We start from the raw sequence: 12,868 nt of genomic DNA on the forward strand, positions 1-12,868 counted from the left end.
AAAGCAGGGAATAACTTTATCCCAAGTCTCCGGAAAGGGTAGATGCCTGGGAAAAATCCCATTAGAAAAAGATCACTTATGTGGAGTCAAAACCTCACTAAAAGGGAAACCTCCAGCAGACTGGCCGATACCCGCAAGAAATACTAAATGGATTTGTTCTAAAACTGGAATTACCCCTTGTTTATCTCTAAAGGTGTTTAATGAAAGAGATGAGTACTGCATACAAGTGATAATCGTCCCCAAGATAATTTACCATCCAGAGAGCTTTGTATACGATTACCACACTGTACGGGAACATCACTTACAAAAAAGAGAGCCTTTTACGGCGTTAACTATAGGCCTGTTAATGGCTGCAGGGGCAGCTGGAACAGGAACTGGTATTGCCTCACTGATCCAACAAGATCAGAAATTCCGAGCCTTGAGGGTAGCTGTAGACGAAGACTTAGTAAAGATTGAAAAATCTATTAGTGCTCTAGAGTCCTCATTAAGGTCATTATCTGAAGTGGTCCTACAAAATAGACGAGGACTAGACCTAATGTTTTTACAACAAGGGGGGTTGTGTGCTGCTCTTCGAGAAGAATGTTGTGTGTATGCAGATCACACAGGGGTGGTTCGCGACACCATGACTAAACTCTGGGAGGGATTAGAAAAAAGGAAAAAAGAAAGAGAAATGCAGCAAAGTTGGTATGAATTGTGGTTTAATCACTCCCCTTGGCTCACCACCTTATTATCAACGATAGCCGGGCCACTCATTTTGTTAGTTTTAGGACTTACTTTTGGACCATGCATTTTTAATAGATTAATCACCATAGTTAAGGGGAGGTTGGAAGCAGCACAGTTGATGCTAATTAGAAGTCAATATGAACAACTTAGAGAGGGCGAATTGCAAATCGAAGAAGCCCCTATCTTAGAAAGAGCAAAAGAAGCAGTGAGACGATTTGATGAACAAAATGGGAAAAAGAAAGAGGGGGGATTGTGATAATAGATAAGCGTTTGTTAATCAAATCTTGCTCATGTTAGTAAAAAAAAAACAACCAGATGTCGGCCTTAAAACAGGAAGGAGGGGGTCTTGCATTAACTACAGATAACTGGTAATGTAAACAATGTTTGTGCAAGCCTTGTGTTTATACAAAAGGTAATAAAATATGTATGTGTCAAGTGAGGGGCACAGGGCAGTCGCAGGAGGAAGACTTGGGGGCCTTCATCCCAGCAATCACCAGGAGGCAGAAAAAGACCCCCCTAGCAACAGATCGGCGCAGACGCGGAGTACACTAAGGAAGATATGTATACCGAAAATGACACAGATACCGGAAATAGAGGACTATAAGAACTGTGGCTACGGGAAGGGGGGTTGCGAGCCGTTGGTAGAGCAGTGGCTCCCCGGCCGCCCAGCGCTGTTTTGCCTATTTACCGCTTGCTTAATAAATTACTTCTAATTATTCACCACAGTCGGCTCCTGGACCTTTGTCCTTAGTGTACTCTGTGTCTGCGCCGATCTGTTGCTAGGGGGGTCTTTTTCTGCCTCCTGGTGGTTGCTGGGATGAAGGCCCCCAAGTCTTCCTCCTGCGACTGCCCTGTGCCCCTCACTTGACACATACATATTTTATTACCTTTTGTATAAACACAAGGCTTGCACAAACATTGTTTACATTACCAGTTATCTGTAGTTAATGCAAGACCCCCTCCTTCCTGTTTTAAGGCCGACATCTGGTTTTTCTACTAGTGTAAGCAAGATTTGATTAACAAACATTTGTCTTTTATCACAAAAGTACGCGTATGTTCGACACATCTCCTCGCTTTGGCATCAGGAGGGACAACCCGTGCTGTGGGGAGCGCTTAGCCCTAGCTTCCCGCTATCTGCGGACACAGGCCCCGCGGGCGATGGCGGTGCCAGCCGGCAACGCGGGGGAGCTTCAGCTTCGAGGCAGTGCCGCTTCCGACACCGGTGGGCCCAGGCCAGGCCCCTCACACCGCGCCGGCGCTGAGGGGAACCGTCACCGCCGCTGAGAAGCGCCCTGCGCCCGCCTTCCCCTCCGGTCCCGAAATCCGGGTGAATCCCCAGTGCTCCTCGGGGGAGGTGGTGGTGTAAAAACGCCCCGGCCCCCTCACTCCGTCCCGTAGCTTTCGGGGGCTGTTTCTCCCATTCCGCCGCCTCGCACTGCCGGCAGGGCCCGCCGGCAGGAGCCGCACCCCTTGGGGCGCCGCTGAGCCGACCCAGCCCTTCCCCCCCCCCGAACAGCAATGGTTTGTCCCCGGGGAAGGAGGGAAGGAGATAAGTGCGGGGTTCACTGCCGGGTTTCGGTATGGGCGGGTACTGCGTGGTTTCTCTTCTCCCGCTAGCGTTGCAGTGCGGACGCGCGCTATGCGCAGACTCGGTTCTTGGCTCAATATGGCGGCGGCGGATAAACAGAAGTACGAGCACGGGCGGGTGAAGATCGGGCACTATATCTTGGGCGATACGCTCGGTGTCGGTACCTTCGGCAAAGTCAAGGGTGAGTGGCGGGGAGTGGGGCTGCTGCCTGCCTCTCCCAGCAGCATGGCCCAGTCGGGCCGCAGGAGGTAGCGCGCCGGGCGGATGTGTCGGGCTGAGCAGTGGGGTCTCCGTTGCCAGCTGAGGGACGTGGCTGCCTGTGCTCGCCTCGCGGCGGCCGGTCTCCTGGGGCTGGGGCCAGGTGGCCGTCGAGGCCTGACCGGGGCTGGGGGGGCGTGTGGGGGCCGGGCCGCCGTCCTAGCCTGGGCTTGACTCCGCTCCGTCTCCCGCTCAGAGTGTTGGGGGGGTCTGAGCTTCATTGGGGGTGGTGCCCGGCCGTACTCGCCGGACCGGCTGAGTCACCGGGCTGTGGCGGCGCTAGCACCGCGGGCCGACGGGTGTTACCGAAACAGTCGGTCAAAGAAACTCTCCAAGACTCGATTTTGGAGTTTTAGAAAGCAGGCATTCTTTGTTGCAGCGCTGGGTGCACGGGGGATCGCTCCACCTATCGTGCACACCGTTACCTACAGCAAGCAAAACTTATATTATTCCAGTCATTCATATTATCATTTACATAGTGTCCACCCTTTGGTCACTCGCAGTGTGGGTCATCTCTTTCTCCTAGCTAACTGGCCTTGGCAAGTTTTAATTACAAAAACTCAGCAGAACTCAAAGCTTATCATCAGGGCCCAAGGCACATCAGGCCCGAGGCCTCCTGTCTGTTGGTGCCTCCAGCGCATACCATTGACAAAGATCAAGGTTTTTCTTATCTAATTAGTACATACCGAAATCTTGAAGTTTTCAAGCAAGCAAAAGTTTGTTAGTACAGTGATACAGTAAAATTTTCCTTCTCCTGCCTTTGTTCAAGGCATCATGGGGGTGGTGGGAGAGGGGCCGGGGAGAGCGACTGTAGGGCTGACAGTGTTGTCGTGGCAGCTGCGAGAAGGCATTTCACGGGCTGTTAGCTGGAGCCTCGGCCCCAGCCGCGGTGGCTGCAGGGTGGGGGCCTGGGGGCTATGGTCTGAATGCCATCGACTGAGTGTGGTGGTGTGGAAATAGCACCTGGTATGCTGTGAACGTTTTTCAGGAAAGAAGAGTTGCATTAGCTGACTTCTTGGGGGGTAGGACCCGCAGTTCTGCAGCAGGAAGTAATTGCTGGAGGAGCAAAAGCTTTCTCTTCTGTATTTAAGGAAATAATTCCTGGAAGCTAATTATGCTGCATTTATTTAAAACATCACCGGATATATAATGAAAGTAGGCAGTCTTAATTCTTGAGCTGTCTGTTTTGCTGCACAAATACTAATACTTGATGCCCTTACAAGGAAGGCAAGCTTTCTCTCTCTACAAGGGGAGAAATAAACATAAAAAGATGGGCCTGAGATTAACTGGCAGCACAGCTGACACACAGACATGGAAAGACTTTGTGCTAAAAACAGTTGACCAGTGGTTATCAAAGTTTTTTCAGCTCAGACTTAAACAACTTTTCCCAGTAGGGGTGCAGATGCCATGTGGTAAATTTGAAGCCTATTAGAAATAAAATAGAAATTAAACTCTCCCTTGATGCCATTCACCACAGGTGGAAAAAAACCTGCATTATCTTAAACTGTTCCTGCTGTGGTGTTTGTGAGAACTGTTGAAATATTGGGGTATGAAAATTGAAAACACTGTTTCACAAATGAGTTAGACTAGACTCAGGTTGTATTCTTAAAATAAGTTTGTTTTTTTTATGATTAACCTAATGGATTGCTCATGTACCAGTATAACCAGTAAAAAATCCCAGCTTATCCTGTTGTATCTAATGTGCTAGCTGGCTTTTAACATATCTTTTTTCAGTGTAGATGTTCCTATTGTATGTTTTCTGCACAAGCTCTTTCAACTATTGGCATGTTCTGAAGAAATTACTGATGTTTCAGCAGTCTGTTACCATGTTTCATTTCAAATTTACCTTCCTTTAGTGTCGCAGTAGAGACGGACACGACAAAACATCAGATTGTGCCAAAAATGGCCGCTTTATTGTTCCAACAAGCCTTTTTTATAACCTTCTTCAGGGTATGTGTTCATATATGATTGGTTTAGTTAGTAACAAACAATTCATGATTGGGTAACGGTTTTTCTGCGGATTCGCCAAGACGGTTCTTCTTATCACTTTCTTGTTCGGGACTTTCCAGACTCTCAAGGATACACTACGAGCTGCTCAAGGTCACGCTGCTCATGCACCATCAGGCATTCAGCAGATTTGCTGCATTCCCCGACAATTCCCCCTTTTTGTATTTGTGCTAAAAATATTGCTCCAGCAGCTCTCTGCAGGGCCCTTTGCAGAAGGCTGAAAAGACAGGGCAACGTTAGGAGCACAGTTATCACCATCAAGATCACTACCCCCACAGTTTTGAGCAGAGATATCAACCATCCAGACAATCTCCAACCCTCGAACATCTTTGTTAGCCAATCTGACTCATCGCTTTTTGTCAACTTCCTCACTTCTTTAATTGTTGAATATTACTGTAAATGGATTTTGACTGATCGGATAGATTCATACAACACATCCCTTCAAACTCATCACAACCATGCCCTTGTGCTAAAAGCAAAAAATCAATTGCAGCTCTATTTTGTAGCATAGCATGTCTGCTAAAGTGACCCAAACATTTTGTTTAGGTTGTGAGACCACCCATCCTTCACCCTGAGGCAGGTTCCAATACAGGCCGAACACACTGAGCAGGAACCCAGCGAGGACCGGCATCTGTGGAAACACAAGCATAACCCCTTCCCCAGGTTAATAGCTCACATGGTCCACTCCACTGACCAGTAATTAAATCTTTAACATGTACTTTGATGCCTTTTTGTAAATTCTGTGTTGAAAAAAGAGAAGAGAAATGTTGAAAAAGAGGAGGTAGAGAAGAATTATCCCCATAATGGAGAAAGTTAAGAACATAAACTGCTTTATCTAAACATGCCTGTGGTGGTTCCCCAATCATTCCCCCTTTTTGTTTTTGAAGCTGCCGCTTCAACGTGCCATGTGCATGCTCAACAATTGCTTGTCCTGTTGGGGAGTGGGGAATTCCTGTAACATGAGTAACACCCCACAAATTAAAAAATGTTTGAACTTTCCGTGAAACATATGCTGGGCCATTGTCTGTTTTAATTTGGCGTGGCACCCCAAGCATAGAGACAGCCTTTTGCAAATGTCGAATCACATCTTTTCCTGTTTCTGCGTTATGTGCTGTTGCTACCAAAGCATGAGAATAAGTATCAATAGAAACATGAACATATTTCTGTTGGCCAAATTCATTTACATGAGTAACATCGGTTTGCCAAATCTGTAAAGCCTGCATACCTCTGGGATTAGTACCAAAATACACTGGAGTGTGAGTTCCTTGACAATCAGGGCAGGCAGCTATAATGGAGCGAGCTTCAGTATGGGACAAACCAAACTGCTGTCGTAAAGCTCGAAAACCTTGATGAAAAAATTGATGTGATAATACAGCTTGTTGCTTCAGGTTAGGAACAGTGCTCAGAGCCATAGCAGAAACAAGAGCATCCGCTCTGGCATTACCTTCCGTATAAAATCCTGGTAAAGTGGTATGACTCCGGATGTGCATGATAAAATAAGGTTCTGTCCGTAGTTGAATACTTTTCCAGAGTTCTAAAAGCACATCAAATAATAATTGATTGTCTGACATGGTCAAAACCACTTTGTCTAGGCGAGAAACTAAGTTAGCTACATAAGCTGAGTCAGTTACAATATTTACAGGAGTAGAAAAAATAGAAAAAGCAACAGCCATTGCACGCAGCTCTACTACTTGTGGGGAACCATTTTGATATACTACTTTGTTGTTCCAGTTGTTGTTTTCATACCATACTACTGCTGCTTTACCTGTTTTTCCCGAGCCATCTGTAAAGACAGTGGGGCCTTTCACAGGTTCTGGCTGGTTTAGATTTTTCTGACCAAATGGTATTTCTCGAGCAAATTTCAGTAGTGGGTGTGACGGTAGATGATACGATATCTGTCCTTGAAAACCTGCCATGGCCGCTTGCAGCTCGTAATTGTTCACCAGACACCATTCAAAATACCAATTTTGAACAGGTAAAACAATCGTAGCTGGATCACGTCCTGTTAGTTCTAAACATCGTTTTCTGGCTTTTATGATTACATCAGCAATAAGTTCAAACAATCCAGGAGCAGTTTTTCGTGGCCGGAATGATAAAAACATCCATTCTAAAATATGTAATGGGTCATCCCACTCAGAATTCCACTGCACCAAAGCACCAAACGGCACAGTTTTGTCAATTAGTACAAAGAATTGTACCAATTGAGACAGATCTATTCGAGAAACAAATTTCTTGTATATGCATTGTTCCACCATATGAATTACATTTAACGCTTCCTTATTTAATATTCTGGGTTCTGTTGGATCAGTGGAATTTTTTAATAATTCTAATAAAGGTTGCAACTGCGAATTGGTCAGTCCAAGATAGGGCCTGATCCAGTTCAAGGATCCCATCAGTTTCTGTACATCATTGAGTGTCTTAACCTCAAGGTTGAGTTTCACAGGTTGGGGCACAACCTGCTTGCTTGTAACTGTCATTCCCAAATATTTCCAGGGTGCTATTTTTTGTACCTTTTCGGGGCAATTACTAATCCATATTGTTGTAACGAATTCCTGGCCAAATTCTCCATGTCATTCAACTGCTCCTTGTTGTCTGATGCTAACAGAATGTCATCCATGTAATGATAACAATAACTAGTAGGGAATTTTTCCCTTAAAGGTGACAAAGCTTGTGCTACAAACCATTGACAAATTGTTGGCGAATTTTTCATGCCCTGCGGCAGAACTCTCCATTGATATCTTTTCGCCGGTTCTGCATGATTGATAGAAGGCACAGAAAATGCAAATTTTTCTTTGTCTTGGGAAGCTAATGGTGTCGTAAAAAAACAGTCCTTAAGGTCCATGACAATGATTTCCCAATCTTGAGGGATCATGGCAGGTGAAGGCATGCCTGGTTGCAGAGCCCCCATCGTGGCCATGACAGCATTGACTTGCCGCAGGTCATGCAAAAATCGCCATTTTCCTGATTTCTTTTTTATTACAAACACTGGAGTATTCCATGGGCTCTGAGAGGGTTCAATGTGTCCAGCAGCTAGTTGTTCTGCCACCAATTCTTGCAGGGCCTTTAACTTTTCAATTGGTAGGGGCCACTGATCCACCCACACAGGGTTATTTGTTAACCAAGTTAAAACAAGCGTGGGTTGTCTAACACCCTGCAGCACAGTGGCCCCCGTTAAAAATCCGTGGTAATTCTCACCCCCCATTGCGACAAGCAATCCCTCCCCCATAAATTGAGGGGAGCCGCCGTCACATATGGTTTAACGACTGCTTGTTGGCCCTCAGGATTGGTAATCAGAACTGCTGTGGCTGCTGTCCTTGCTCGTGTGGATCCTCCCAGCCCCACTACCCCTATACCCGCATGCTCTGTTGGCCAGGTGGATGGCCACAGATAATCAGCAATAAGAGTCACATTGGCTCCGGTGTCCAGGAGCCCCGCAAGCCTTACTGTGGTCAGCGATCATCCGTGATTTGAAAGCGTGCACGTCATATGTGGTCGGGATGATGAAACAGTCTGAGACCAGCAGACTTGAGGGGGTCCTGTAGAGCTGAAGCCTCCATTGCATTGCAGGCGCTGTTCTGCTTTTGAAACACAACTCGAAAAAGGAATAAGTTGAGCAATGCGAGTACATTTTGGGATTGTTAGTGGTGGGTAGGGGGTTGAAACCAGCGCGCAAACTTGACCCGTAAAATCAGCATCAATAACTCCTACATGCACAATTAGCCCATTTAACGTGCTACTTGATCTTCCCAGTAGCAATGCACTCGGTCCTTGTCCTATAGGACCCTTTGCATCAAGAGGGACCTTAATGATGTCCTTTGTGACTATAGTTATTGTGTCGGTGGTGGATACATCCAACCCTGTTGAGCCAGCTGTTGCAGCTGATAATTGTTCGCAGAGGGGAGGTGGCCGGCTGCTGGGAGGGGACTTGGTGTCTTCGTGCGCCCTCTCGCTCTCTTCTTGTGGTTTCCCTGTAGTGGCTGCCCATTAATATGAAATTTGGAACGACATTGTTTTGCAAAATGTCCTGGTTTTCCGCATTTGTTGCAATTAGTCCCCGGTGGGATGTTCACCAGTTGTTTACCTGGTGATGTTCTGTTCAGACAAGCTGCCTTTATGTGCCCTTCTCTGCCACACCCAAAGCATTTCCCTGAATGTCTCATATTCATGACAGTAGCTAGGGTGGCCATTTGCGCTGCCGCCTGGGCAGCCACCTTATGTTCCACTGTCCCAACTTTAGAACATGCGGCCACCATGTCGGGAATAGAAGGATCTCCAGGTAAAGCCTGTATTATCTTTTGACAGTCCTCATTAGCATTATCTTTCACTAGCTGTTTGCACAGCATCTGTCTTAACCCCTCATCTTCTACCTGTTTTTCCAGTGCGGCAGATATTTTTTCTACAAACTGTAAAAAGGGTTCTCTAGGGCCTTGGTGGATAGCAGTGTATTTTTGCTTCGGAGCTGCTAGTTCCATGGTTTGCTTTAATGCCATAATTCCTACTTGCTGTGCCTGTTCGAGAACAATCGGAGGCCATGTAGCCTGCAGTTGAGGGTTACTAAACTGCCCTTCACCAAGCAAAGCATCCTCTCCAAGGCCAAGCCTCGGGTTACCCTGTGGCAGTCGCAAATTATGCTGCGCTGCTGCGCGTGCTATCTGCCTCCAAGTAGATTGAAACACTTGAAACTGCACGGGCTGAAACAGCACCTGTGCGAGATGTGTAATGTCATATGGACACAGCAGATCCGTGGCAATTATGCGAATAAGTTGCATCACCTCAGGAGAATTGATTCCAAATTCTTGTGCTTTATTCTGCAAATCCTGCACCACTTTCCAGGCAATTGGATTGTGCTCATCGTGTTGGTTTGTGCCTGCAGCAGCTTTGAAAACAGGAAATGTAACAGGAGCCTCTGCTGCTATGTTTACAGGCTTCGGACATGCTGGTATCAGAGAGCACGGGCTGAGGCATTCAACTAGATCCCAGTTGCCAACTTCGGCAGCATATTGCCTAACTGCCTCCCAAAATTGATCAGGGGATCTTGGGACTACAGTTACTGTGGAGGGAGGGAGAGTCCATGGGTGGGCTTTTTCCACTATGGTTTTATCTGTAAGATGTAGAGCTTGCATAGCGGCAGTTAAAGTGTCTTCTCCCTCACTTTCATTCTTGTTCTCACTTTCCGGCTCTGTGTTATTTGCCGGATTCGCTGTATGTTCCTCCTCGGGGGGGGGCCGATGGGGTCACCTCTTCTGCTGCCGCAGCACTGGGTGCCGCTGCTGCAGCACTGGGTGGGGAGGGCCCCTCATCGCCCTGTAAAGTATTTAATGGCGGAGGACGGGGTGGTGGAGGAGGTGGAGGATGAGAATAAGGGCATGATCTGCTTTTGCCCGTGAGGGGTTTCCTGCCTGCTACCACTGATGCTGCGGCATTGGCTTCATTTGTTCCTTGGCTACAATCTTTCCCCTTCCTAACACTTTCTGGTTTTTCATCTTTCTTTTGCTCATCATTCGCCTCACATTCTGCTTTCCATTCCTTCAGAGTCTCGCTTAATAGATGCCATATAATCGCCAACTCATATGCCTCTTTCTGTCCTTTACAGACCTCATCAAATATTTTCCGTCCTACTGCTTGCCATGCACTCACACTGAATGCAGTAACTGTTGTGGCTTCAAAGCCTTGCATCTTACTCCATATCAAAATCTTTTTCAGGTTTTGTTCGGTGGTTTTAACCCCTTTTCTTTTTAATAGGGCTTTCCAGGTAGACAAAATTGTCTCCTCTTCTTTTGTTAATTGCTGCCCCATTCTAACAGTTTAGTCCCCGGTGGCTCACCTTTTTAGGTGTCAAAGTTCAGGTCCGGACCAAGCAGACTCCCTCTGCTCTCAGCTTCACCAGGCTCCGTCTCTGCAGCTCTCCCCGCCGCCACAATACTTCTCCGCAGCTCTCCCCGCCGCCGCTATATTTCTGTCTAGTACCGAAATACGTTCTTTAAATGATCACTTCACCCGATCACGTCGGGGTCACCATTTGTCGCAGTAGAGACGGACACGACAAACATCAGATTGTGCCAAAAATGGCTGCTTTATTGTTCTAACAAGCCTTTTTTATAACCTTCTTCAGGGTATGTGTTCATATATGATTGGTTTAGTTAGTAACTAACAATTCATGATTGGGTAACGGTTTTTCTGCGGATTCGCCAAGACGGTTCTTCTTATCACTTTCTTGTTCGGGACTTTCCAGACTCTCAAGGATACACTACGAGCTGCTCAAGGTCACGCTGCTCATGCACCATCAGGCATTCAGCAGATTTGCTGCATTCCCCGACACTTTACTTTAAATTCTTCTTCCCAGAAGTAGCATCAGATCATAGGCATCTCTTTGTATGATTGAAGAAAGTGGGTGAAGAGCATAGATTTCCCTCTCTAGAAATTGAAAGTGATGTCATGGATGGTGCTCTGCGTAATAGTAGAACCAAATCATACCTGGAAGTTGCTTGTTAATAAGGAACTTCTGGCATGCTATAGAAAATAGGTATATATTTGACTCTAAGAATATCTAGGAAAGCGGTGGAAGAATATTTTGAGAGTAAAGCCCATTGAGTCTCCTTTTTTTTCAAGGCTGGCTTATAAAGTGACACCATCCCCCAGCCATTGGGGAGCATTATATAAGCTGGCACAGGCAGGACACAGGAACAACCACAAAACCATGGATGAAATGCAAAGAGTAAATTTATTTTTGTTACCTTGCCAACTGGGGATCCCCGAAGCAGCACCCAGGCAGAGGCACACAAGTGGGGACGCAGGCGCTGCTGAGCTCGGTCCATGCTGGAGGATCACCAAACCTGCTGTTTTCACCTGTATTTCAGGGATTTGCGCAGGTGTAGTTTGCCACTGGGCTTTGATCTTTCCCACAGCAGGGCAGGAATTTCAAGCATGTTGGATAGGGTGCCTCTAAATCTATCATAGGCCTATGTTATCTAAACACAGATGTTCTACTTGTCAAGCACACAAGACTAAACAACAGTTAGTATGATATGTGTTTTTTTCTACACCCCAGCTGCAGGTCACTTGAGCATGTTTATAATCCTCCTTGCCAGTCTTCCCTTATTTTCCCATAAGCAGTGACCCCTAACTGGCAGCTGAAGTACCATTCCTTTCCTTGATAACTTGGTGCCTCCTTAAATAGAGAGGAAATGAGATAAGGGAGAAGATGGGCATCAGATTCTCTTTCCTCAGGGAGGGACTACATGGTTGAGGGGAGGAGTCAAAAGATTTTTTTTTTTTTTTTCTCCAGTGCACTGCACAAAACTAAGGTTGGCATACCCATAAATGTTCTAATATGTTTCCTCTTACATTTCAGAGGGTGCTGTTTGCATTACTGCTCCTGTTCTTATCTGTATTGGCAAAAACGTGTCTGAAGTTGAAACCTTGAAAGATAGTCAATTGGTGGAGCTACTGTTATAATTTTAACATGTTATTGAATGTCACTCCTATTAATATTTCATCAAATAAAATTAGCTTGAAGGGCTAATCTGCTTTATTGAAATACTTAATTGAAAAAAACAGTTGTCAGTTTTATTATTGCTCTGTTTCCATAATGCTACTCTGTCTACCTTATTTGGTTGAAGTTGGGTGTTCTTTTAGGCTGCTTTCTAGCTATTGATCATGTGAAGAGTACACACATGCATGTATGAACATAATTTTTTTTAAGAGCGGTGGGAGAAATCACCTTGTGGTAAAATGCAGCATCATTCTGCATACTGAATTGCCTTAAGTGGTCTGGGGATTTGTTTAGGAACTGTAAGCAAGTGTTAGTGTTCATGGACTAATGCTCTGTTTCCATAAACAAATTGTTTAAGTTTTATCTTGTCCCTAGATGATATACTATGTTGGTTTCATCTTGCTCTAGCTGTACTTCATAAAGGGCATATTTTATCTGTGATGCACTAGTTTTCTTCCTGAGCACATTTTATTCATTTAATACCAGATCTGTGATTGTTTTCCTGTAATCCTCAGCATTTTCCTTTTCTGGTGACTGTTATGGTTTCATCAATTGACAATAAAAGGAAAACTGTAACAATTTTTAAAAAAATTTTTTTATTCAGTTAGGGTTTTCCTTGAGAGCTCACGTGATGTAGGGGGTCAGGCATATGGCTTTTTGAAAGTGGGTCTTTAATTTTTAACAGTGGTGGCAGCCCCAAAAGATGAGTTGGAAAACCAGTGCTTTACTTTAATTCTTAAAGGTCTCCTGCTGTCAAGGTAGCTGTCAGATGACTTTACACTGCTACTTACCCGTTTACC

General features: G+C 45.7%; 1 protein-coding gene across 5 annotated transcripts in view; it reads left to right on the top strand.

The window, feature by feature from the left end:
- Positions 1-2,277: 2,277 nt before the first annotated feature.
- The window catches only part of LOC128136279 (5'-AMP-activated protein kinase catalytic subunit alpha-1-like), a 63,145-nt gene continuing 52,554 nt past the window's right edge, over positions 2,278-12,868 (top strand). For all 5 annotated transcript variants that reach the window (XR_008233314.1, XR_008233315.1, XM_052775542.1 and 2 more), the window contains exon 1: positions 2,278-2,492. Coding sequence is in view for 3 of the 5 variants with exons in the window: in XM_052775542.1 (XP_052631502.1) it covers positions 2,363-2,492 (130 nt within the window). In the remaining 2 variants the exon portion in view is untranslated. The remainder of the gene's footprint in view (positions 2,493-12,868) is intronic.

Source organism: Harpia harpyja, chromosome W (assembly GCF_026419915.1).
Source record: "Harpia harpyja isolate bHarHar1 chromosome W, bHarHar1 primary haplotype, whole genome shotgun sequence".
Lineage (NCBI taxonomy): Eukaryota > Metazoa > Chordata > Aves > Accipitriformes > Accipitridae > Harpia > Harpia harpyja.